This window comes from Thalassophryne amazonica, unplaced genomic scaffold, assembly GCF_902500255.1.
Source record: "Thalassophryne amazonica unplaced genomic scaffold, fThaAma1.1, whole genome shotgun sequence".
NCBI classification, from domain to species: Eukaryota; Metazoa; Chordata; class Actinopteri; order Batrachoidiformes; family Batrachoididae; genus Thalassophryne; species Thalassophryne amazonica.
In genome coordinates this window covers 618,605-646,474 of record NW_022986237.1, presented here as the reverse complement: position 1 = coordinate 646,474, position 27,870 = coordinate 618,605, and the positions used below count along the sequence as shown (strand labels likewise).

General features: G+C 46.6%; 1 protein-coding gene across 2 annotated transcripts; it reads left to right on the top strand.

Moving 5' to 3' along the window:
- Positions 1-138: 138 nt before the first annotated feature.
- Positions 139-26,750, top strand: rap1gds1 (RAP1, GTP-GDP dissociation stimulator 1). 2 transcript variants are annotated; one of them, XM_034165250.1, is made up of 15 exons: positions 139-355; positions 3,960-4,067; positions 4,144-4,266; positions 4,361-4,486; positions 13,879-14,025; positions 20,837-20,965; positions 21,624-21,749; positions 22,792-22,935; positions 23,031-23,162; positions 23,282-23,416; positions 23,511-23,636; positions 25,859-25,998; positions 26,141-26,267; positions 26,368-26,496; positions 26,587-26,750. In XM_034165250.1, the coding sequence occupies exons 1-15, from the start codon at positions 352-354 to the stop codon at positions 26,712-26,714; spliced, it is 1,824 nt and encodes a 607-aa protein (XP_034021141.1). In that variant the 5' UTR covers positions 139-351; the 3' UTR covers positions 26,715-26,750. The 2 variants fall into 2 exon arrangements, with proteins under 2 accessions (XP_034021141.1, XP_034021142.1); XM_034165251.1 differs by lacking the exon at positions 13,879-14,025 and having other exon boundaries at positions 140-355.
- The last annotated feature ends 1,120 nt before the right edge of the window (positions 26,751-27,870 follow it).

Genomic DNA, 27,870 nt, shown 5'->3' with positions numbered 1-27,870 from the left:
CACTGCTGACTTCAACTTCAGCAGGATTCGACCGCCCCCTACCGGCACAGTGACGTAAACGAATCCGGAGTCGAGTGTTCGGGGAAAGAGGTTTCATTTTGAAAGTTGTGAGCGGAAGTGGGAGGAGTGTCGGCTGTGTCTGACTTGACGGCGGCTGGTGGCTGTGATCCTCCGGCGGCGGCGCTTCTGATCCGGATATGAACGGAGGGCGGATCCGTGGGACCACAGGCCGGTGTTCTGCGGTATCCTCCATCTGATCCGGACCGTCCGCTGTCCCTCTGACCCACCATCCAGGCTCGGCCGCTGCAGCGGTTTCCAGGTGAAGCGGACCCCGGACTCGGTTCTGCTGCGATGGGTGAGTGCGCCGCTAGCGTTAGCCGAACATTAGCTTCAGGCTGCGGAACCTCGGTACCGTCACCGCGCCGAGGGCACGCGCGTGCCGTGGGCGTCCGTGGGCTCGGGTGGGGTCACAGCGCTGGCGAGGACATGTTCGAATCCCTCAGAGTGCGTCTCAAGAACGCGTGCACAACCGTCCGGGCCTCGACATGGTCTGAAGGTTCGGATCTCACTGTAATGGCCCCACGACACTCAACAATCACAGCCACGCTGATCACATATATCACTCAACAATCACAGCCACGCTGATCACATATATCACTCAACAATCACAGGCCACGCTGATCACATATATCACTCAACAATCACAGCCACGCTGATCACATATATCACTCAACAATCACAGCCACGCTGATCACATATATCACTCAACAATCACAGCCACGCTGATCACATATATCACTCAACAATCACAGGCCACGCTGATCACATATATCACTCAACAATCACAGCCACGCTGATCACATATATCACTCAACAATCACAGGCCACGCTGATCACATATATCACTCAACAATCACAGCCACGCTGATCACATATATCACTCAACAATCACAGCCACGCTGATCACATATATCACTCAACAATCACAGCCACGCTGATCACATATATCACTCAACAATCACAGGCCACGCTGATCACATATATCACTCAACAATCACAGGCCACGCTGATCACATATATCACTCAACAATCACAGGCCACGCTGATCACATATATCACTCAACAATCACAGGCCACGCTGATCACATATATCACTCAACAATCACAGCCACGCTGATCACATATATCACTCAACAATCACAGCCACGCTGATCACATATATCACTCAACAATCACAGCCACGCTGATCACATATATCACTCAACAATCACAGGCCACGCTGATCACATATATCACTCAACAATCACAGGCCACGCTGATCACATATATCACTCAACAATCACAGCCACGCTGATCACATATATCACTCAACAATCACAGGCCACGCTGATCACATATATCACTCAACAATCACAGGCCACGCTGATCACATATATCACTCAACAATCACAGGCCACGCTGATCACATATATCACTCAACAATCACAGCCACGCTGATCACATATATCACTCAACAATCACAGGCCACGCTGATCACATATATCACTCAACAATCACAGGCCACGCTGATCACATATATCACTCAACAATCACAGGCCACGCTGATCACATATATCACTCAACAATCACAGGCCACGCTGATCACATATATCACTCAACAATCACAGGCCACGCTGATCACATATATCACTCAACAATCACAGGCCACGCTGATCACATATATCACTCAACACTCGCAGGCCACGCTGATCACATATATCACTCAACAATCACAGGCCACGCTGATCACATATATCACTCAACAATCACAGGCCACGCTGATCACATATATCACTCAACAATCACAGGCCACGCTGATCACATATATCACTCAACAATCACAGGCCACGCTGATCACATATATCACTCAACAATCACAGGCCACGCTGATCACATATATCACTCAACAATCACAGGCCACGCTGATCACATATATCACTCAACAATCACAGGCCACGCTGATCACATATATCACTCAACAATCACAGGCCACGCTGATCACATATATCACTCAACAATCACAGGCCACGCTGATCACATATATCACTCAACAATCACAGGCCACGCTGATCACATATATCACTCAACAATCACAGGCCACGCTGATCACATATATCACTCAACAATCACAGCCACGCTGATCACATATATCACTCAACAATCACAGGCCACGCTGATCACATATATCACTCAACAATCACAGGCCACGCTGATCACATATATCACTCAACAATCACAGGCCACGCTGATCACATATATCACTCAACAATCACAGGCCACGCTGATCACATATATCACTCAACAATCACAGCCACGCTGATCACATATATCACTCAACAATCACAGCCACGCTGATCACATATATCACTCAACAATCACAGCCACGCTGATCACATATATCACTCAACAATCACAGGCCACGCTGATCACATATATCACTCAACAATCACAGGCCACGCTGATCACATATATCACTCAACAATCACAGCCACGCTGATCACATATATCACTCAACAATCACAGGCCACGCTGATCACATATATCACTCAACACTCGCAGGCCACGCTGATCACACATATCACTCAACACTCGCAGGCCACGCTGATCACACATATCACTCAACACTCGCAGGCCACGCTGATCACACATATCACTCAACACTCGCAGGCCACGCTGATCACACATATCACTCAACACTCGCGGCCCACGCTGATCACACATATCACTCAACACTCGCGGCCCACGCTGATCACACATATCACTCAACACTCGCGGCCCACGCTGATCACACATATCACTCAACACTCGCAGGCCACGCTGATCACACATATCACTCAACACTCGCGGCCCACGCTGATCACACATATCACTCAACACTCGCAGGCCACGCTGATCACATCCAAACTCTGAATGGTTTCTATGCCCATCAGAGAAGCCATATCTGTTCATATCTGCATGCTGACAGTTTGGTCTGAGTGTTGCAGACCTGGAAGCAGTCGGATCATTGAGATTGAGGGTGTCCATCTTTGGCACGGCTGCTCCAGTGTTCAGTGTCAGTTGGTGCAAGATCAGCTGCTTCTGATAATCCTTGTCAGAGAGTGTGAAACGAGACCCAGACTGTGGAGACAAGCTGGCACTTGTTTGAGGAATTTGTGAGCAGGTGACCCACCACCTATGGTCTTGTGACCTTTGGTCTGTTCCCAGGGGAATTGAAGCATTGCATTCCTCCAAACCTAGACCTCGTTTCTGGAACTGAAGGCAGGTTCCTGAGAGATGATTTTGCTGTCCCATCGTGCCGACCGCCAGGATGTTGGCGATCTCTTGGTGCCAGGGTTCTGCTTTACGATTAACCTTTCGTCTTTGTTTGACCAAATTCCTGTGGTGATACTATGAAGGTGGTGAAACCGCTTTGGAGGTCTGTGGTGTTGTGGTTAAGCATCTTCAGGCAGGTGGAGACGTTTTTTCTTTGCATGTCCATTTGGGAGATGCAAAGAAAGGACTTTTGGTTCCTTTGTGGAGGGAAATTAACTCCTGCATTGGAACTACTGGACCCTTATAGACAGATGTCTAAACATGGGTTTAGTTGCAGTTGCTTGTTCCTCAGTGACAAGAGAAGTCTTTGGTAATAGGGGTCAACTGATTGTTGATCTGGCCAGTTATCGGCATGTTTATTTTTAGATATACATCGGTATTGTACATTTTTATTCTGTGATATTGGTGTCGTATCAGCCCCTAAAAAGTCCATATTGGCCGAGCTGTAGTTATTGGACTCTTCTGCGGGCCATCCGGGGAATCCAGGATCTCTACAAACTTACTGATATGAGACAGTGTAACAGACAAAATACAGAAAATCGTGAAACGATGAGAAGAAACAGTCTTAAATGTTGGAAGTATGGTGGAATATTTTCTGATCTTTGCAGACAACCTGAGTGAAGCTCTGGAGAAGCTGAAGCTGGCGTCTACGGACAGCAGCACTGACAGTGTGGAATGCTGCCTGGACTGCCTGCTCAAAGAACTCGCCAACAACAGTACGTACGGCCAGAAAACCGCAAACAGACTGCACAGTTTTGATTAATTTGACTGAAAATTCTGTTTGAACTCCAGATTCCGAGGCCAGTGTCAGGGTCCAGGAGATGGGTGTTCTTCCCCTTTTTCCGACCCTGCTCACCCCTCAGTCTTCCTGCACCCCTAAAGTGGCCAACGTCATTGCCGAGTTGGCCAAAAATGGTAAGAATGTTTGATGTCAGGAGGCAGATTTGGCGTGATCGTGGTTTTGTCAGGAGGACCGTTTTAATGCTGACAGGTGTGTCTGTGCCCTCAGAGTTCATGCGGACTCCCTGTGTGGACGCCGGCCTCGTCCCTCCGCTCGTTCAGCTGCTGAGCTCCACCGACCAGGAGGTTTTGCTGCAGACGGGACGAGCTCTGGGAAACATCTGCTATGACAGCCGTAAGTGCAGCCTCGACTCATCGCCCTCGTGTGCGCCGTTGTTGCTGTCAGAGAGCCATTTTAAAAAAAAAAAGATAGCGACACAGTGACTTTGGTGCCAGTCGAAAAACTTTGTTCCGGAGCATGTTTGTCCAGTTGGACTCGAACAGCAGAAGTCTGGTTTATTTATTGTGAATATGACTCATTATTCTTTGTTCCTGAATGTTTGCTGTAAAACACCACTCCCTCCGACCTTTGACACAGGGTTATTGTTCTGTGATAATAGCACCCCCACACACACAAACAAAAAACCCAGCAAACCAAACCAGCAACTGAAGCTTGTAACTCCTTCAGAATTATCATGTTTGATTTCAACTTTGACCTCCTAAGTCTGTAATGTTAAACGTTATTGCTAAAGTAAGTCAAAATATAAATGTTTCTGTTGATGACAAACAGTATAAAACCTTTTTTTACAGGGGGAGGTGTTTATTTGGATTGAGGATGAGTAAAGTGTCGTCAGATGGATGCAGGATGTGTTTAGTGTTTACTGGATTGAGGATGAGTAAAGTGTCGTCAGATGGATGCAGAATGTGTTTAGTGCTTACTGGATTGAGGATGAGTAAAGTGTCGTCAGATGGATGCAGAATGTGTTTAGTGCTTACTGGATTGAGGATGAGTAAAGTGTCGTCAGATGGATGCAGAATGTGTTTAGTGCTTACTGGATTGAGGATGAGTAAAGTGTCGTCAGATGGATGCAGAATGTGTTTAGTGCTTACTGGATTGAGGATGAGTAAAGTGTCGTCAGATGGATGCAGAATGTGTTTAGTGCTTACTGGATTGAGGATGAGTAAAGTGTCGTCAGATGGATGCAGAATGTGTTTAGTGCTTACTGGATTGAGGATGAGTAAAGTGTCGTCAGATGGATGCAGAATGTGTTTAGTGCTTACTGGATTGAGGATGAGTAAAGTGTCGTCAGATGGATGCAGAATGTGTTTAGTGCTTACTGGATTGAGGATGAGTAAAGTGTCGTCAGATGGATGCAGAATGTGTTTAGTGCTTACTGGATTGAGGATGAGTAAAGTGTCGTCAGATGGATGCAGAATGTGTTTAGTGCTTACTGGATTGAGGATGAGTAAAGTGTCGTCAGATGGATGCAGAATGTGTTTAGTGCTTACTGGATTGAGGATGAGTAAAGTGTCGTCAGATGGATGCAGAATGTGTTTAGTGCTTACTGGATTGAGGATGAGTAAAGTGTCGTCAGATGGATGCAGAATGTGTTTAGTGCTTACTGGATTGAGGATGAGTAAAGTGTCGTCAGATGGATGCAGAATGTGTTTAGTGCTTACTGGATTGAGGATGAGTAAAGTGTCGTCAGATGGATGCAGAATGTGTTTAGTGCTTACTGGATTGAGGATGAGTAAAGTGTCGTCAGATGGATGCAGAATGTGTTTAGTGCTTACTGGATTGAGGATGAGTAAAGTGTCGTCAGATGGATGCAGAATGTGTTTAGTGCTTACTGGATTGAGGATGAGTAAAGTGTCGTCAGATGGATGCAGAATGTGTTTAGTGCTTACTGGATTGAGGATGAGTAAAGTGTCGTCAGATGGATGCAGAATGTGTTTAGTGCTTACTGGATTGAGGATGAGTAAAGTGTCGTCAGATGGATGCAGAATGTGTTTAGTGCTTACTGGATTGAGGATGAGTAAAGTGTCGTCAGATGGATGCAGAATGTGTTTAGTGCTTACTGGATTGAGGATGAGTAAAGTGTCGTCAGATGGATGCAGAATGTGTTTAGTGCTTACTGGATTGAGGATGAGTAAAGTGTCGTCAGATGGATGCAGAATGTGTTTAGTGCTTACTGGATTGAGGATGAGTAAAGTGTCGTCAGATGGATGCAGAATGTGTTTAGTGCTTACTGGATTGAGGATGAGTAAAGTGTCGTCAGATGGATGCAGAATGTGTTTAGTGCTTACTGGATTGAGGATGAGTAAAGTGTCGTCAGATGGATGCAGAATGTGTTTAGTGCTTACTGGATTGAGGATGAGTAAAGTGTCGTCAGATGGATGCAGAATGTGTTTAGTGCTTACTGGATTGAGGATGAGTAAAGTGTCGTCAGATGGATGCAGAATGTGTTTAGTGCTTACTGGATTGAGGATGAGTAAAGTGTCGTCAGATGGATGCAGAATGTGTTTAGTGCTTACTGGATTGAGGATGAGTAAAGTGTCGTCAGATGGATGCAGAATGTGTTTAGTGCTTACTGGATTGAGGATGAGTAAAGTGTCGTCAGATGGATGCAGAATGTGTTTAGTGCTTACTGGATTGAGGATGAGTAAAGTGTCGTCAGATGGATGCAGAATGTGTTTAGTGCTTACTGGATTGAGGATGAGTAAAGTGTCGTCAGATGGATGCAGAATGTGTTTAGTGCTTACTGGATTGAGGATGAGTAAAGTGTCGTCAGATGGATGCAGAATGTGTTTAGTGCTTACTGGATTGAGGATGAGTAAAGTGTCGTCAGATGGATGCAGAATGTGTTTAGTGCTTACTGGATTGAGGATGAGTAAAGTGCTAGTGTTTATTGGACTGAGGCTGAGTAAAGTGCCGTCAAATGGATGCAGGATGTGTTTAGTCTTTAGTGGATTGAGGCTGAATAAAGTGCTAGTGTTTATTGGACTGAGGCTGAGTAAAGTGCTGTCAAATGGATGCAGGATGTTTTTAGTGTTTATTGGACTGAGGCTGAGTAAAGTGCTGTCAAATGGATGCAGGATGTTTTTAGTGTTTATTGGACTGAGGCTGAGTAAAGTGCCATCAAATGGATGCAGGATGTTCTTAGTCTTTACTGGATTGAGGCTAAGTAAAGTGCTAGTGTTTATTGGACTGAGGCTGAGTAGTGCTAGTGTTTACTGGATTGAGGTTAAGTAAAGTGACGTCACATGGATGCAGGATGTTTTTAGTGTCTAGGGGATTGAGGCCGAGTAAAGTGACGTCACATGGATGCAGGATGTTTTTAGTGTCCAGTGGATTGAGGATGAGTAAAGTGACGTCACATGGATGCAGGATGTTTTTAGTGTCTAGGGGATTGAGGCCGAGTAAAGTGACGTCACATGGGTGCAGACAGATGTTTTTAGTGTCTAGTGGATTGAGGCCGAGTAAAGTGACGTCACATGGATGCAGACAGATGTTTTTAGTGTCTAGTGGATTGAGGCCGAGTAAAGTGACATCACATGGATGCAGACAGATGTTTTTAGTGTCTAGTGGATTGAGGCCGAGTAAAGTGACGTCACATGGATGCAGACAGATGTGTTTAGTGGATTGAGGCCGAGTAAAGTGACGTCACATGGATGCAGACAGATGTGTTTAGTGGATTGAGGCCGAGTAAAGTGACGTCACATGGATGCAGACAGATGTGTTTAGTGGATTGAGGCCGAGTAAAGTGACGTCACATGGATGCAGACAGATGTGTTTAGTGGATTGAGGATGAGTAAAGTGACGGCACATGGATGCAGACAGATGTGTTTAGTGGATTGAGGATGAGTAAAGTGACGGCACATGGATGCAGACAGATGTGTTTAGTGGATTGAGGATGAGTAAAGTGACGGCACATGGATGCAGACAGATGTTCGAGAAGTTTTGATTCTTGGTGTTGAGTCCTGTATCGCTTGGTTCATTCTCCGTGGTGTCATGGTTCGAGTGTAATTTCCACAGGCGCTGATGATGATCAGCTGACGTCGTTGTTAGTTTAACTCGACGGTCGGAGGCGAGTCGTCTGCCTGCAGCTGCATGTTTCACCATTTTCTGTTTGTAAATTTGCGCTGTGACAAAACGTGCTGGATTTTTTTGTTGTTGTTGACCCGTGCTTCGTGGTCCGCTCACGTCCTGACTCCAAGTGCTTCACCTATACATACATACACCTATAGTTCTCAACCTGTGGTACGTGATCGCCCTCTAGTGGTTCGCCCAGATTTATTTATTTATTGTAATACAGATAAACTCACACACCCGACAACATTAACCACAGAAGGTTTAAGCACTGAAATTAGATTTAAACTGGGGTTTCATCTTTTAAAAATAGTAAAAAAAAGTTTTAGTTTTTCAGCGACATGCACAGACCGTCTGTGAAGCGCACGGGCTGCAATATTTATACACGAGTACGGACAGCGGGCCGTGAACTTTAAGGCGTGTTCAGCGTTTAAAAGCATTAAGATATGAACATGAATGTTTTATGACCGTCCTGATGGCAAACATGATTATCAGAAAGAACAAAGGAGAAGAAATGTGGATTAAACCACATTAAGGACGCAGATGGACGTAAAATGTTTCTTGCAGATTTAGTTTGTTGGCATTTCTGAAACTGAATTATTCTGTCGTTATGATGCAGACTGGAGCATGGATACGGGAACTGGGTCCGGCCGGACACGATGGGTCGGGCCGGGTTCGGACAAACAGTTTGAACCATCGGGTTCGGATCCAGTCACATCAGCACAAAGACACCAGGGGGCGCCACAACAAGGGTCACTCCATGTTTGTAGATCTTCACCCAACAAACGGTTTTATGGTGTAATTAAGTCAGTTGCTTTATTTCAAGCAATGTTAAGGTTAACTAAATAATGTTTCATTGAATCAACAGAACTAAACAAAGCAGGTGATTCATAATGAAACATTAAAAGGCTTCAGCATTAAAACAAAGCTGATCTGACACAGAATCTCTGCTGTAAGCTTGAAGTGAAATGAAGCAACACTTAATAGGAGTCAGATTTTCCTGTGTATCCATCCATCCATCTTCTTCCGCTTCATCCAAGGTCGGATCGCAGAGGCAGCAGCTCAAACAAAGCCGCCCAGACCTCCCGATCCACACACACCTTTCCCAGCTCCTCCGGGGGAACCCCGAGGTGTTCCCAAGCCAGCTGAGAGATGTAGTCCCTCCAGCGTGTCCTGGGTCTTCCCCGGTGCCTCCTCCCGATGGGATGTGCTCAGAACACCTCTCCAGTGAGGCGTCCAGGAGGCATCCGAAAAAGATTCCTGAGCCACCTCAGCTGGCTCCTTTCGACGTGGAGGAGCAGCGGCTCGACTCCGAGCTCCTCCCGAGTGACCGAGCTCCTCACCCTATCTCTAAGGGAGCGCCCAGCCACCCTGCGGATGAAACTCATCTCGGCCGCTTGTACTCGCGATCTTGTTCTTTCAGTCACGAGCCAAATCTCATGACCATAGGTGAGGGTCAGAATGTAGATCGATCGGTAAATTGAGAGCTTTGCCCCCCTGCTCAGCTCTCTCTTCACCACGATGGTCCAATACGACTGCATCACTGCAGACGCTGCACCGATCCGTCTGTCGATCTCACGCTCCATCTGTCCCTTACTCATGAACAAGACCCCGAGATACTTAAACTCCTCCACTTGAGGCAAGGACACTCCACCGACCTGAAGAAGACAAAGTACCTTTTTCCGGTCGAGAACCATGGTCTCGGATTTGGAAGTGCTGATTTTCATCCCGGACGCTTCACACTCAGCTGCAAACCACCCCAGTGCATGCTGAAGGTCCTGATTTGACGAAGCCAACAGAACCACATCGTCCGCAAACAGCAGATACGAGATTCTGTGGTTCCCAAACCGGGCCCCCTCTACACCCTGACTGTGCCTAGAAATTCTGTCCATAAAGGTAATGAACAGAACCAGTGACAAAGGGCAGCCCTGGCGGGGGCCAACGTGCACTGGAAGCAGGCTTGACTTAATACCGGCAATGCGAACCAAGCTCCTGCTGCGGTCGTACAGGGACCGGATAGCCCTTAACAAAGGACCCCGTACTCCCGGAGCACTCCCCACAGGGCATCTCGAGGGACACGGTCGAATGCCTTCTCCAGATCCACAAAACACGTGGACTGGTTGGGCAAACTCCCATGAACCCTTGAGCACCTGATGGAGGGTGTAGAGCTGGTCCAGTGTGCCGCAACCAGGACAAAAACCACACTGCTCCTCCTGAATCCGAGGTTCGACTATTGGTCGAATTCTCCTCTCCAGTACTCTGGAATAGACCTTACCAGAGAGGCTGAGGAGTGTGATCCCCCCTATAGTTGGAACACACCCTCCGGTCCCCCTTCTTAAACAGGGGGACCACCACCCCAGTCTGCCAATCCAGAGGCACTGTCCCCGACCGCCACGCGATGTTGCAGAGACGTGTCAACCAAGACAGTCCCACAACATCCAGAGACTTAAGGTATTCTGGATGGATTTCATCCACCCCAGGAGACTTGCCACCGAGCAGCTTTCTAACCACCTCGGTGACTTCGGCCTGGGTAAAGGATGAGTCCGCCTCTGAATCCCCCATCTCTGTTTCCTTTTCGGAAGACATGACGCTGGGATTGAGGAGATCCTCGAAGTATTCCTTCCACCGCCCGACAACATCCCCAGTCAGGGTCAGCAGCTCCCCACCCGCACCGTAAACAGTGTTGGTCGAGAGCTGCTTCCGCCTCCAGAAGCGTCGGATGGTTTTCCAGAATTTCTTCGAGGCCGACTGAGAGTCCTCCTCCATGGCCTTCCCGAACTCCTCCCAGACCCAATTTTTTTGCCTCTGCGACTGCACAGGCTGCAGCATGCTTGGCCTGCTGGTACCTGTCAGCTGCCTGCAGAGTCCCACCTGCCAACAAAGACAAGTAGGAGTCCTTCTTCAGCTTGACGGTCCCTTACTTCCGGTGTCTACCACCGGGTTCGGGGATTGCCGCTGCGACAGGCACCAGAGACCTTGCATCCACAGCTACGAGCGGCCGCATTGACAGTGGAGGTGGAGACCATGGTCCACTCGGACTCCATGTCTCCAACCTCCCCTGGGATCTGGGAGAAGCTCTCCTGGAGGTGGGAGTTGAAGACCTCGCTGACAGAGGGTTCCGCCAGTTGTTCCCAGCAGACCCTCACGATACGTTTAGGCCTGCCAGGTCTAACTGGCTTCCTCCCCTCCCAGGGGATCCAACTCACCACCAGGTGATGATCGGTCGACAGCCCAGCCCCTCTCTTCATCCCAAGTGTCCGAGACACGTAGCCGAAGGTCAGATGATACGACTACAAATTCGATCATCGACCTCTGGCTCAGGGTGTCCTGGTGCCACGTGCACTTATGCACACCCTTGTGCTTGAACATGGTGTTCGTGATGGACAAACTGTGGCTAGCACAGAAGTCCAACAACTGAACACCACTCAGGTTCAGATCGGGGAAGCTGTGCTTCCCGATCACCCCCCTCCAGGTCTCACTGTCACCGCCCACATGGGCGTTGAAGTCTTCCAGGAGAACAATGGAGTCCCAAGTCGGAGCACTATCTAGTACCCCTACCAGAGACTCCAAGAAGGTCGGGTACTCTGCACTGCAGTGAGAGACCTGTCCCCGACCCGTTGCATAGGGACGCGACCCTCTCATTCACCGGGGTGAACTCCAACACATGGCGACTGAGCTGGGGAGGTGAGCCCGACTATCTCTAGTCGGTACCTCTCAACCTCCCTCACAAGCTCAGGCTCCCCCCCCCCCCCCAGCGAAGTGACATTCCACATCCTGACAGCCAGAGGCTGTGAGCATGGACTGGGCCGCCGGGCCACCCGCCCTTGACCGCCACCCAGTCCTCTCTGCACCTGACCCCCATGGCCCCCTGTGCAGGTGGTGAACCCAGAGGACGGCGGACCCATGTCGCACTTTCGGGCTGAAATAAAATGAAGCAATGCTTCATAAGAGTCTTCATGCTTCATATGAGTCGGACTTGGCTCTGTAAAGGAAGTGAAATGAAGAAATGCTTCATAAGAGTCAGACTCAGCTCATACACGCTTCAGACACTGATCAGTTTCTGTGTTAACAGACAAACGTGACGGAGAGCAGTTATAAATTGACGGAACCCTCCCACATGCGTGTATTCCTGTTATGTTACATGTACAAGGACGTCACTGTGGCGCATGTCAATTAATTCTTCTTGGCAACTAATTCTCTGGTTTGCATAAGTGCCACCACTGGACTGGAGGGTGAAATGGGAAGTAAATTCTGACGTTCTGTTAAATAACGCTGCCGTCTGTCAGAAACAAGAAGAAATGAATTGAAGAGTCTTTAGATCTAATGTCAGTTTATTTACATTAAACTGATGGACCGGTGTGTGTGTGTGAGGACAGTCGGTTCTTCTTTACTGTCAGACCCAGTCCTAGATGTCACAGTTGCTCCTCCACAAATCCAAAAACTCTAAGTCGTCATCACCTTTAGTTTAAAGTGATGTAAGTCGTAGTGCTCCACACTGCCCTCTGCTGTTTTGAGCTGTGTCTTGTTACTATGTTGTGTTTTGGTGCTATAGAGGGTTTTCATGTGACGTATCAGTCACGTCATTTTGGGTCCTGCGGCCATTCTGGATTACGACGCGGTGGCCGCTGTGATTACACTTCGTGCATTTGGTGAACAATTGCAGAAGCTTCAACGTCGGTGTGAAGAAGCCTCACGGCACCGTGGCGCTGAGACAGAACTCACTATCTGGTACAAGATACGGATCCACTGAGCCAACTGCTACACATCAGTCACGATAAATAGCTTTATCTCAAGAATTTAAAGCCTCGTAATAACTGTACATTCTCTCCATTTTTCTATCCATCCTCCTTGTAATCCAGAATGGAGACAGCGCCTGTCCTGCAGCAAATCGGTCATGTGATCGAAAACCCTCTATATAAATAAATTGAGTTTATTTGAATTATTTTAATTGTGGTTGTAATGGTGATACCGCAGACAGACACAGAGGGCCCGGGCGAACCGCGGACGGCCACAGAGGGCCCGGGCGAACCGCGGACGGCCACAGAGGGCCCGGGCGAACCGCGGACGGCCACAGAGGGCCCGGGCGAACCGCGGACGGCCCTGGAGTCCTGTTTCATTAGTGTCTGTTCTGGTGCAGTTTGTCCTCTGTTTGGAGGGGTTTCTGAGGGCCGAGTAGCTGCCTCTCCACCCCCCCGCTGGGTTTTATTTTTTTCATCCAAAAATTCTTTCTTTGATGAACCTCGGATTTGTTCAGCGATAACACACAGACAGGGTCATCAAAAACCAGAGCAGGTAGCTCAGTGTGTTAGCAGTTTGGTTCCCAGTCAGGCTCGGGACAACCAGCTGTAAATGGGTCCCAGCCTTTGCTCAGGAAGTAACCTGTGACAGACTGGAGTTACCTCAAGGGGGAGTCATAGATCGGAGTTTGGCTCTGACGCTAGCGGGCCTCGGGGCCTGTACGGGATAAGAAACTGTGCAGCGTGAGTGTGGATATGAGGAATTAAAATTGTGTTTTTTGCATCAGATTATGTCTTAATTTTCCTGCAGAATTTCCTTGTTTTGTATTTGAGTTTATTTTGCGTTGTTCTGTTGTTGGCTGACTTTGTTTTCTTTCTGTTTGTGTGCTTGATTTGTGTCCTAAACTCTTTGTTTTGCAGATGAGGGCAGGCGAGCAGTTGACCTGGCAGGAGGCGCTCAGATAGTAGCTGCTCTCATTAAATCCCGCTCCCAAAATACCGAGCCGGAAAATCAGAAGCTCTTGACTGTCTTTTGTGGCATGCTGATGAACTGTAGCAATGATCATGGTAATGATGACCATCTTCCCCGAGACCCAGAACTTTCTCTGGCTGTCTGCTGCGGACTGCCTCTGTCTTCTGTCCTCACCTTCAGGGCGTCTCTTCTAATATTCACAGAGAACCAGACCTTTTTCCTCTTCATCGTGCACCTTCTAACAGTTTTCCATGAGCTGCTCATTCCTAATCGTCCTCGCTTTAACCTATTCAGACCAATTAACAAACCTCCGTTTGAACGGCTGTGGAATGGTATTCTGGAATAATGCGAACTAAACTCCCGAACAAATATCTTTATTCTTTTGTCATTTCAAATCAACATAAATGGGTCATTCTGTATGAAATCAGCCGACAGGATCTAGTGCAGCACATGTGCACACCACAGAGTGAGCTGTTAACATAAGTACTTTTAAATGCCACATTATGGCCTCAGATTTGCATCATTTTCACTCATTTTGTAGATCAGGGGCATAATTTGACAAATCCAGAATATTGGGTTCACACTCCAAATCACTTTCCTTCCAGAAGGGTCATAAAAAGGGGGTGTGACCCCTTTTTATTGGCATGGACGCCTTCAAGGGGTGATATCTTTAAACGTAAGGGATAATATTTTCCAGCAGTTTCTCACCTCTGCCTATTGGCCATTTTAAACCTACTGTATTTTCCGCAGTATAAGTTGCAGCTTTGTGATGGTTCCTTTTGTCCAAACTGTGTCCACCACGTTTATTTGTCCATCTTGCTCTTTTTTTTTTTTTTTTTTTAATGCCGTTATGCCAAGTAGCAGCACAGGCTGTGGTGTGCACATGTGCTACACTGCGCTCCAGTCCATTTTTTGACCCGTCCCCAGAAAAATGTAGCATTCTACATACAGGGGGGAAAAAGGTGCAATGTACACTCTGGAAAATACTGTGATAAAAAGCGTCCTTGGTTATGTCGTTTGTTTCTGGGGTTTTTTTGGTTTTTTTGGGGGGGGGTTTTGCCTAACATACGCAGCCTGTGTTGAAATCAAAAGAATGTGGCTCATTTTAGTGCACAAACAAGTATTGTGAAGGATTTATAGTACAGATAATACTGGGATCAAAGTGGGTCATAAATACCCTTTTTGGGAACATTTAAACATCAGGAAGGGATGAGATCATTTGGATGAAAAGCTGGATTTTATCAGATCCTGGTGTCATCTACTTGTGGGCCAACAATTTAACAATATTAACAATTTTATCAGCTTTAAACGGGACATTAGGTGTAGGTGGAAACCCTTAAAAATGCCAGGTATCATCTGTTCTACTTTTAGACATTTGAACCTTTGTAGTTGGCAACAAAATGGTTGTCTTCCCCCCCCCCCCGTTTTTATGTACAAACCTAATATGTTGAATTTGTCAGACTGGGCCCATGATTTGTACAATATGTGAAAATAAAGCTAATCTGAGAGCATGAACCGGGATAGAATGACCCGTACTAATGATCACTTTTACAGCCACACTTTCAAGTACCTGGACGTTGTTCTAGTCAAATCCGTTATTTCTACCACTAAGGACGTGATGTTCTCAGCCCTGTCAGTCTGCTGGCATGTCTCAAAAATACATAAAGACATTCCAGTGAGATTTGCTTGATAGTGCTCATTGATTTCTTTTTATTTTGGTGAAACGGCGCCCCCACCTGGCCTTCAGATGACCAGAGAACAGCTCTGTGAGTGTTGAGAAATGTTGAGACACAGGATGAGACATGTGTCTGAAGTCAGCAGTTCTCAAAAAGTTGACAGACGTGAGGATAACTCTGAAGGCTTTTATTACTTCATGCTGACAGCCCTTTCTTTGATGATGGCAGAGATTTTTAAAGGTGAAGGTCCTCAGAAGGTGTGCAGACCAGCTGTCTGGGGTCTTCATCAAGATCCTCAGTGAGTCACAGTCTTTCAGTTTCAATTTATTTTAATTTATACAGCACCAAATCACAACACAGTTGCCTCAAAGCGCTTCACATAAGTAAGGTCTAACCTCACCAACCCCCAGAGCAACAGTGGTAAGAAAAAAAAACTCCCTCTGAGGAAGAAACCTCAAGTAGACCAGACTCAAAGGGGTGACCCTCTGCTTGGGCCATGATACAGACATAAATTACAGAAACAATTCACAAAACGAATATACAGTGGTCCCTCTCTATAACGCGGTTCACCTTTCGCGGCCTCGCTGTTTCGCAGATTTTTTTTTAGTCCAATTTTGCATGCTTTTTTTTTTTTTTACAGTGCATTGTGTTCTGCGGCCTCATCAAGCAGCCGGTCTCGACACCGTGAAGGTAGAGCATGCGCATTGTGTTCTGCGTGTCTGTTTATAAGAATCTTCTCGCCCAGAAGAAAAAAGAGCAGAACAACTACCCATAACTGTGTTCTTCACTCGGAAAAAGACACCTGCAGCGAGGTGTCACTCAGTGGAAAAAGACGTGACAGTGCAGCGGTGCCAGGACGAAGAGGCGCGATCAGAGGAACTGTGAAATACTGGTCAGTCACTATTAATGATTTCTTATGTGTCCAACCTCGTAGGTTGATTGTTAAAATTAAATTTGTTAGTTCTAAAAGCCATCATAATTATTTATAGGAAAACTTTCTATTTTTATTTCTCAAACAAATGTTTGGGCCTGAACACAGGTTGGTCTTATTTTTCTACTCAGGTTTGAACTTTGAGAGTGTTTACACACGAGAGAAAAGTTAAAAAATGTTCATGCCTGATTGAGAAAAGTGTATAAAGTGTGTAGTGAGGAGTTTTACAGCTTTAAAACGTCTATAATAATTGTAAAAAAATAACGCTGGCCACTTCGCGGATTTCGTCTATCGCGGGCTATTTTTAGAATGTAACTCCCGCTATAAACGAGGGACCACTGTACAGGAAATGCTGTTGGTGCACAGGACAGGAGGGTTACAGAAACAGACACCACTCCCATCTGTGGCTGGAGCTGCACCTCAGAGAAAAAAAAAACAATCAGGCATCAGAAAGACAAAAAATACTGTATAATTTGTCAGCTTTAAACAACAAGAAAAACAGAAGAAATACTAAGGTGATCACCAGCCACTAGCCCTAAACGTCACTAAAAGACCCAGAATTTAGATAAAGTTGAGGCCGCGGCACACTCCGTTTCCTAATCAAACAAATTAAGAGTAAAAAGCGTAAAACAAAACTGTACCAGTATGCTGCCATATGAAAAGGAAAATAAGTGCGTCTTAAGTCTGAACTTGAAAGTCTACAGAATCTGACTGTTTTATTGATGCAGGGAGATCATTCCACAGAACAGGGGCACAATAAGAGAAAGCTCTGTGACCTGCAGACTTCTTACCACAGACGAGAACGTAAAGCCTGGGCCAGTACTTAAGGTTTAATTAGGTCAGGGAGGTGCCAGTCTGTGAACACTTTTATAGGGGCAGGAAGCCAGTGAAGAGACGCCAAAATGGGTGTAATGTGGTCAAAGTATCTGCTTCCTGTCAAAAGTCTGGCTGCAGCATTTGGAGAGCCCTAATGCTGGACTGCAGTAAACCATAAAATAGAACATTGCAGTAGTCCAGTCTAGAAGAGATAAATGCATAAATCAGGGTCTCAGCATCGGCCATAGATAGGATGGGACGAATCTTCACTATATTTCGCAGGTGGAAGAAAGTAGTCCTAATAATATTTCTAATGTGGAGGCCAAAGGACAACGTAGGATCAAAAATTACCCCAAGGTTCCTCATTTTGTCAGTGTGATGTATAACACACGAGCCGAGGCTGAGTGTTAATTGTTCAAATTGATGCCGATGTCTCACTGGACCAAGAACCATCATTTCAGTCTCATCAGAGTTTAAAAGTAGGAAGTTTCTGGACATCCAGCTTCTCACTGATGCAGGGCAATCTTCTAAGGATTTTATGTGAACGAGATTACCAGCAGTTATCGGCATGTATAACTGAGTATCATAGCATAGCAGCGAAAGGTAATCCCAAAACGCCGCAATATGTGCCCAAGGGGTCTTTGGTCCCACCAGGCCTGACATCGGCCACAATCGTCCCGTAGCCTAAACAGACCACCATCAGTCTGAATGACTATCGACCAGTTGCCCTAACACTGGTGGCTATGAAGTGTTTTGAGGAACTGGTCCAACACCACATCATGTCAGGTCTCCCACCTGCATTTGACCCACTTCTGTTTGCATACAGAGCCAACAGATCAACAGAGGACGCTATTGCCACAGAGCTTCACACCACTGTCTCCAATCCAGAACAGCAGGGGCACTATGGCAGGCTGCTCTTTGTTGGTTTCAGCTCCGCCTTTAGTACTAGTAGGGCGAGGTGATGGTCTAGTGGTTAAGGTGTTAGGGTTGAGACCAGAAGATCCTCGGTTCAAATCCCCACCTGACTGGATAATCACTAAGGGCCCAAGGTCTTTAATTCCCTATTGCTCCCAGTGTGTAGTGAGCGCCTTGTATGGCAGCACCCTGACATCGGGCTGAATGTGAGGCATTATTGTAAAGTGCTTTGAGCGCCTGATGCAGATGGAAAAGCGCTATATAAATGCCATCCATTTACTATTTAACAGACTCCCAAACTGAGAGTGTGCTAACATACTGCATCTCTGTGTGAGCTGCTGCCCTCTGGCAGGCCTTTCTGGATGTTAAGATCCAGGACCAACAGACTGAGGAACAGCTTGTACAACAGGATCGTAGCCATGATAAACGCAAACAGCTGAAACAACATATAAGTGCAAATAAACGCATGAAAATTCAGTGAGGTATATCTTATATATTATATTCCCATTCTAAGGTGGAACTATGCCAGTATACAAAGGTATATCTAAATATCTAAAAAGGAAGAGTAAAACAGGAGAGAAGAAAAGAGTAGAGTAGAGCCACTTAGGTTCCTGGTCTTGAGAACCAGGGATGGTAGGTTAAAAAGCTTTTTTATCCCATGGGAACTCTCCCTACACACCCAAGCAGCTCAAGAAAAACAGGTCTATATAATATAATAAGATATAAGAAGGATAAGACATCACAGGAGAAGATTGTAGTAAAGGTAATTTGGTATGTAGACTAGGAGTAAAGTCAAATATAGTTAGTGGGCTAAGCTGTAGAAGCAGGCGCTGTGAGTGTCTAACATGTACAGCTGTTTTTTTACACCGCAGCCGGTCTGCTCTGGGTCAGCCTGATCCCGTCAGATCTCAGAAGCTAAGCAGAGCAGCATCTGGTTAGTACTTGGATGGGAGACCTCTTTGGAACACCAGCGGCTGTGTGTGTTTCTCCGGGGAAAACTGGAGTTGCGTCAGGAAGGACATCCGGCGTAAAACTTGTGCCAAATGCCAATGTGGATCTGGCTGTATCCGCCGTGACGACCCCGAACAAAAAAAATAAATAAAAGGGAGCAGCTGAATGGACAACAGCAACAGCTGTTTTTTACACAACAAATGTATGTGAACTTTTCATTCAATTAACATGTGCAGTAAACTTTCTGACATCACAGATTTGTCTGTTTTTGGCTTTTCAGTTTCTACATTCTTTCTTTCTTTAATGAATGCATGCCTTGTTTAGTTATTTTTTTATCAGATTTTTGTCTTTTCTTTTGCACCGAGGAGCAAGGCCATACCCCACTTTTGTTCTGCTAATGTCCACTGTACGACTGTGCCATGACAATAAAGAATCTCCTGCCTTGTTGTCAGTGGAGATTCTCCGAGTCTCCAGGTCAACTGGACTCCTTTAGTTCCTTGAATTTTGGGAGCACTCATGTGACTACCCAAAGAAATGAGATGGCACAGTAGACTCAGACTTCAGGAGCTGTCCCTTGCTGTGACTGTGACTGGATGCAGTGTAGATTTGGAGGAATGCGGTGCGTTAATCCCTCTGCAGACAGACTGAGGGTCACTAGACCACAGTCCTCTCATAGATAACTCCTGGCCACCGAGCTGTGCGCTGCAGCTGCTCTGAGCAATATTCCGAGTGCTCGGTTACATGACAGAGCCCTGTTTGGGTGCGTGTTCTTAGGTCAGTCTTTGTAGTTCCTGGTTGTTTGGAGCCGTACCTTCACAATGGGAAATTGGGCTTTTTCTTGTTCTTTTTTCTTGCATACATCTCATCCTCTCGGCTCCTGCCTTCAATTTTCAAAGTTTTGTTTGAAGTTTCACGACCAAGTCTTAATGCTTCTTCTGTTCTTGTTTCTAATGGTTTTCCATACCAGGGAAATGCCTCTAAGTCTTTGTCGTGTTTGGACGGTGATGTGTGGTTTTTACTCGTCCGGCGTCTGTCTGTCACACGGAGGTGTGGTTACTTTATTATTTTAGTCAAATTCAGCCAGCATAGGCTTTCTGACTGGTTCCATTAGCTCGTAAAAAGTCCCGCTAGCTCCACTCAGATGTGTAATTGTTTCATATGATTGTAACATTTTAATTTAATGACCAGCCAAACATCAACTATAGAAATTAATTTCAACCTTGTTCTGTATTTTCCAGAGTATACTTTTTTCTGAATGTGGAACTTACTTTGTAAGATAGTGTTTCTCTGAGGGTGAGATTAACCGGAACTCAATGTAGCACATGTGCACATCACAGCCTGTGCTGTTACTTAGAATTAAGATAAAAAAAAAAATAAGCAAGATGGTATATATTTGACATATACGTTGCACCGGAATATAAGTTGCGATACCTTCCAAAGTAGGGGGAAAAACCAGGATGTGGACGACAGAACATATGGTAATTGCTAACGGCACATGAAAGCCGCGCAGCAGGACTGTGAAAACGATCTGTGTTGGTTTTATGTGGACCAGGTTTGGATCCCAAACACACGTGTTGAGGCCTCTGTGTAATCCGATTGTTCTTCTGTGTTTTCCAGATTCCTTGCAGGCCCAGTTAATCAGTATGGGCGTGATCCCGACCCTGGTCAACCTGCTCGGCGTCCACTCCCACAACGCATCCCTGACGGAAATGTGTCTGATTGCCTTTGGGAATTTGGCTGAGCTCGGTGAATATATTTGTTTTGTTGTTTTGGCTAAAGTGATGTTGTAACCCAAAACCTCCAGCTGTGCTGCGTTCACTTGTATCAGGGAATGGAGATGCCTGCGATGGTGCATTCAAGCAAACGTGCTGCTTTCGTCAAAGTTGGCTTTTTGTTTCTCCTTCCTGAAACCTGTTATAGTGTTCAGTCCGTCTATGATGTGTCAGGACCCAACACCCTGTGGAACTGCCTTGGTTCCAGATCACCGATGCATCGCCGTGTCCGTGAAGTAGCCGTCTCTCTGCTGCCCCGGCTGGCACTCGAACAGCTACATGTCAGAATATGCTGAAGAACGCGAGCAGCACGGGGCGTGGCCTCAGTGTCATTTTGACAACAGACTTCCAGTGAAAGTAATACCTCAGTCCAGAAACACCAAAGACGAGGTGTCCAGAGAGCTGGATGTCCCGATCAAGATATGGGAACCACCACACACACACACACACACACACGCTGAGCTCAGGAATCACGGAAAGCCTGGATCTTAGTCTTGATCTGCGGGCAGACACTCGGACCCCTCAGTCAGCCTCCTGAGTGCTGTCTGACGGCCTCGTCTGAGCTCACCGCTGTGCATTTTTGGGGATTTGCTGTACGTTGGGGCGGTCTGATCCTCTTTGTGTCCTTTCAGAGTCCAGTAAAGAACAGTTTGCGTCTACGTGCATCGCTGAGGAGCTGGTGCATCTTTTCCAGAAGCAGACAGAGCACGAGAAGAAGGAGATGATCTTTGAGGTCCTGGCTCCACTTGCAGAAAACGGTAATGCACGTTTTACATTTCAGCACATTATCAGGTCGTGTTCTGCTCGTGTTTCTGTTTGAAGTCGGAGATTTCCTGTTGGCTCCGCCCACTGAGCAGTAAATTACCCTCTGAGTGTGGCTGGATGGCATCTTCCAGGCTGCAATCACAGCAAACTCCACCCACATTTGTTCAGTGGGACACACAGCATCTCAGAGACACTCTGGTCTCCAGGACAACGGCCTACTTTCCTCCAGAGGAGCCGCTCGCCCGCCCGCTGCCCGCTCACTCTCTCTCTCTGCGCTCGGTGGCAGTGTTGGTTTGATTTGTCGAGGCAGCACTTGGAATTCCGGTAGAGTAAGAAGACTGGAGCAGCAGCAGGTCTTAGCGTTTGGATCCTGGCCCCAAGCCCTTCCACACGGGGCGGGCTCTCTATGACATCACAGAGGACTTTGTTCCTGTGTGTCTTAATGTATTTAAAGGCCGGATTTGGGCTTTGTACAACTATAACAACTGCAGAATCTTCTGCTGGAAGTTAATTACTGTGGCCTGCACTAATTAACATGCAGCTCAGAGAGGCGCCTGAACGCACCGTTCCAAACGGTGCCCACAGCGTCCCTGCAGGTCAGAGACACCAACGGATTTTCAGGGTTTTGGAGGACAGGAAGACCACAAGTCAAGAAAGTGTGCAGATCCAGATCCAAGGGTGGATTTGGCTTGAATCTTTGGTCTGTGATCCCAATTAGTTTGATCCTTTTGCTGATTGGCTCAGCAGTCTGTGTCAAAGATTACAGACAGACAAATGGTGACAAGAAGAGAACCTCTGTCAAGGAACGTCAGTAATTAGGACCAAAGATGAACCGTCGGGTGTGCAGGTGCTCTGAGGTCCAGTGGTCATCCGGTCATTACCTGTGGACCAGATCCAGGTGTGGTGGACAGCTGTGATCCACTGAGGGTCTGCTTTGGTCTGAGGCGGCTCTCTGGGTGCTCTTCTAGTTTTTGTCACACAGTTCTTGAACCGTTGTGCTGTTTTGGACTTGGATTTGTTTTTGGCTCTTGTTAGACGTGATCAAGCTGCAACTGGTGGAGGCTGGTTTGGTGGAGTGTCTCCTGGAGGTGGTGGCCCATACTGTGGACGGGGACAGGGATGAGGATGTGGCCCAGCTGAAGACGGCCTCGGACCTGATGGTGCTCCTGTTGCTGGGAGGTAAGCGCTCCGCCCCGCGGATGCATCTCGTCCTCTCCCTGAATCCTGGTTGCTATGGTAACGTTTTTTTTTGTGTTTTTTTTTTCGCTGTGCAGATGAGTCCATGCAGAAGTTGTTTGAGGGAGGAAAAGGCAGCGTCTTCCTGAGGGTTCTGTCCTGGATTCCGTCCAACAACCATCAGCTGCAGTTAGCCGGTGCCTTGGCCATCGCTAATTTTGCTCGCAACGGTAAGTGTGACTTTGTCCTCTGCGGTCAGAATTTGATTCCTGATCCTCAGTTGACCTCATGGTGGCGCTCTGATCCACAGCAGGGCGCGCGTGTGAAGGTTTTTTGTCTCTGTCTGCAGATGGGAATTGCATCCACATGGTGGACACTGGCATTGTTCAGAAGCTTCTGGAGCTGCTGGATCGACATGTTGAGGAAGGAAACGTCACCGTCCAACACGCTGCGCTCAGCGCACTGCGTAACCTCGCCATACCAGGTGACACGCAGCCAGCATCACGGGGAGCGTCTTCTCGCCGTCGTTTGTCGTTGTTTTTGTCCTTGGAGTGAGATGATGATGTTCCTCTCTGCAGTGGTCAATAAGTCGAAGATGCTGTCAGCGGGTGTGGCAGACGTGGTGTTGAGGTTCCTGCAGTCAGAAATGCCGCCGGTCCAGTTTAAACTCTTGGGGACGCTACGGATGCTGATCGATACACAAGGTAGAATAACAGCTGTTGCCTTAAAAGATGTAGCGGAAAAGTCAAATAATAATTTGTACTTGTTAAACTTTGAGCTGCGGCCACACAGACGACAGCAAAAAGCTGTAGCAAGTCTAATTATTAAGATCCAGAATTGGATTAAATTGGACTGGAGCTCATCAGTGAACAATTTTAAGATTTAATAATTATTTGGATCAAATGGGCGGACCAGAAATGTAAGGAATGTGAATATTAAGAATGACTACTCTTTAACATTGAAAGGTCCTCCTTGTGGGGACCCACATTAGGTCACGCCACATTAGTACAGCAGTATTTAAATGGAATGACATGGAATTGCCTCACAATGATCAGAGCACCACCTATTTAAAGCATAGGAACTTTAATTTAAACATTAATTAATCCGTCTCCAATCATGAATCAATCTCACACTGTTTCCACCGGAAGACAATAAAAACCACAGCAGGAATATTTACATTTTATTTACAAAAATACAAGAAAAATGAAGAGTTTAGTGGCGTTTTGAGGATCTAGTTTAATCATGGACACATTTGTTCCCCATGAGACGCTGAAAGGAAGCAGTGAAAGAAAGTTTAAGGAACTAAGTTAAATAAATCTCATTTGAATATTTGAAGTTGGTTATTATTATGATTAAAATTATTAAATGAAAAGGTTTAAAGCCACTTTGCCATCCACTGACAACAAAACCCTTGCTGGAACCTTTAACTGGTACTTAGCTGGTCCATTGAAGAGGCGGTTCGATGAAGCTTGTCTGTCACTGATGACCGGGTTCGACCTGTGCTCGCCTGGTTCTGGGGTTGGATACCAGGCAGTGTCGGCTGGTTTGCCGGCAGGGTGGCTGAGGCGCTCGGCAGGTCCGGCTTGACCGTCTTGACCCAAGAGGTGAAGGTGTTTGTTGAAAATGAAAGTGGCTTCCAAAAATTTGTGGAACTGGATTAAAAGTCTTTGTGAACTTAGAAAATTGTTAGTTTTGAAAGTGACGTCAAGTTATAAGGAAAACGCTTTTCTGTAAATTCACTCTTAATCTCAAAAGCTCCGCTAGGAAGTTATCTTATAAAAGTGGAAAACTTGACAAGCCTTAAAAAGAGTAATCAGGCTAGTAAATTGTTATCAAAAGCTCTGAAAAAGAATGAAGCCATGTGGCAGCTTTTAGCTCCATGAGGCCAGGCCGCTTGGAGCTCTGTTCTGGAACTTTTAAAGGAGACTCTTATGTCATTAAACTCCACCCACTTAGGTTTGTAATTTTACTTCAGAACAGTTTCATGTGCAAAACAGAAATACTTGGACATTAAATATATTGTCATACACTTTGTTCTTAGATACTTTTAATGACTGTAAGATTTAGTTACCCAACTAAAACATAAACAAACCATTGATTAAAACAGAATGTTCCGCCATCAAAGTATTAATAATTCAGGAATCAAATTGAACACACCAAGTTATAACAGGATCAGATTAAATATGTGCAAGGTTGATTAAGCACATAAGCGAACATTAGACTTTCATATGCAGATAAAATAATGTTCTTTGCACTGAACAGAGGTTGTGTTCTTCAAAGCTGGTTCTCAAGGCTCTTCAGTTTATGGTCTCTATCTTGGAAGAGAGATTCTGGTTGGTCTGGGAAGCTTCTTGCCTTGACATGAGCCAATTAAGATGTTTTATAATTTCCACCAGCCGAAATTTGAAGAACTCTGAGTTGCCATTCTGTTGGAATGTGGGCTGAGTGTGGAGGCCCAGGGAGTGTTTCAGGACCTACCTCCAGATGGCCCCTGGAATTTCAAGTCAAACGTGAAACAGTCCTTTTCAGTTGAAAAATCAGCTCTCTTGGAGAAATTACTTAATGTACTTATTTAATTATGGCCAAGTCGCTACACACCTGTCAATCACAGAGAAACTGATCAATATGTTTACTCAGAGCCTGTTATTATTTTGCATTGTTCTGCATGTTATTCCCGCGCCCCGTTCAGTCCCCCGCACCCCGTTCAGTCCCCCGCCCCGCGCCTCGTTCAGTCCCCCGCCCATCGCCTCGTTCAGTCCCCCGCGCCCATCGCCTCGTTCAGTCCCCCGCCCATCGCCTCGTTCAGTCCCCCGCGCCCATCGCCTCGTTCAGTCCCCCGCGCCTCCTTCAGTCCCCCGCGCCCATCGCCTCGTTCAGTCCTCCAGTCTGCAGACTAGATGTTAAACTCCTTGGTTTGTGGTTCCAGCCGAAGCAGCGGAGCAGCTGGGGACCAAGGTGAAGCTGGTGGAGCGGCTAGTGGAGTGGTGTGAGGCCAAAGACCACGCTGGAGTGATGGGCGAGTCCAACAGACTGCTGTCGGCCCTCATTCGGCACAGCAAGTCCAAGGTAGACCCTGAAGGATGAACCGGGTCAAAGGTTGATCCTCACCTGTGTGGTTTCCTGAATTTAACAACGAAATATCCTTAAGTTTGATTCATAAAAATTTGTGTGATTTCATTTATTTCAGTAACATCTTTGTGGATTTCAGGAAGTTGTCAGAACTGGCATCCAGGGAGGAGGAGTCAAGCATTTGGTTACCATGGCAACCAGCGAGCATATGATCATGCAGAATGAAGCGCTGGTGGCTTTGGGCCTGATCGCGGCGCTGGATTTAGGTTAGTGTTTGGATTTTGAACCTGGTCTGTCATTCAGGAAACAGCAACTCTGCCCTGAATGAACTCTGACCCCGCTGACCTCTGACCTGGATGGTTTCAGCTGCCGCTGAGAAGGACTTCGTCGGAGCCGGTTTGGTGTCGGTGCTTCACAAGCTGCTGTCCGATGACAGAAGTGCTCCAGAGATCAAGTACAACTCCATGATCCTCATCTGTGCTGTCATGAGCTCAGGTCAGACCCGGAGACGTCCCGCTGGTTTTTTCCCTCTTCTGTGGTATTTCTCCCTGTCAAACGTGTGTGTGTGTGTTTGCGTGTTTGCAGAGCCGCTGCACAAAGAGGTCCAGAGTCTGGCGTTCATCGACATCGTGTCCAAACTGCGGGCTCACGAGAACAAGACGGTGTCGCACCAGGCCTCACTGACGGAGCAGCGACTGACTGCCCAGAGCTAAATGACTGTGTTGACCCCGCCCACCTGCCTGACCACCTCATCCTCCAGTCACACGCCATGACCCCCCCTGCCCCCATTGTCATGTGCCAACGTACCACGTCACGTTAACTGCCAGCCAGGCTCCATCCACATCGACTAGGGTTGGACTGTTTTCTTAATGACATTTATTTTGAAAAGCCGAGGAGGAAGCAGTTCACTCTGAAGTGAGTCCACCGGACCTCTCCTTTGAAAGCCATAAAAAGTGGGCAGAGTGAGACTCTTCCGCTCGGTACCAAACATAACCGGACGACCCCGACGTGTGGACCTCAGTGTGCGCGCGCGGTGGAACCCGTGTCAGTCTAATCCTAGTCCGTCTCCAGTACTTGTGCATGTATCTTCACCGACACGCCGCTCTGCAGGAGCTGAGACGTCGCCCACAGCCTGGCGGCTGTTCCCAACCATCGCTGTGACATCGCTCCTCCAATGAAAACCCGCCGTGTTCCGTGCCGCTCCGCTACAAGCAGACTAGAAAACTGTGCATGTTTGAGTCCCGTTGAAGCTCGTGCTCCTCGCGCCACCCCCCAGTACTTTTTATGTCCGCGTCCAGCAGCTGCGGCGTCAACCTGCCAAATCCTGTCCCTGGTTCTGTCCTGGTTCGTGATCGGCCCGGAGAAGATCAGAAGTCACGGCGATGGCAAGCAGTGGCTGCTTCGGTAATCGAGTGATATATTTGGGTCACCGTTCAGATGGAAAACACGCAAACAACAAACCAAAACCCAGACCTTAACGTGACAGTAAACAAGTTTGAAAATGTAAAATCAATTTTAACGTAAGAAAACGTTCAGCTAAACATCAACTTAAGGTCAAAGGTCAACCGACAGCAGCCTGGAAAAAAAACAAAAACCAAATCTATTATTCAGTTATTTTATTTATTAAATATAGTTAAATACAATAGTTTATTTTTATTCTTATTATATTGAGATTATATTAATTACATTTTTTTCCTAACATTTGGTAAATTTTCAGTCATCAAATTGTCCAACAGTACAAACCTTAAAGTCTCAAAACATGTAATCCTTATTACTTATGTATATTCAGATTATGACACCTTGTAAAATGTTATATTGAATTTAATGTAGTGTTTTGTTATTAATTATATTTCACTCATAGCTTTCAAA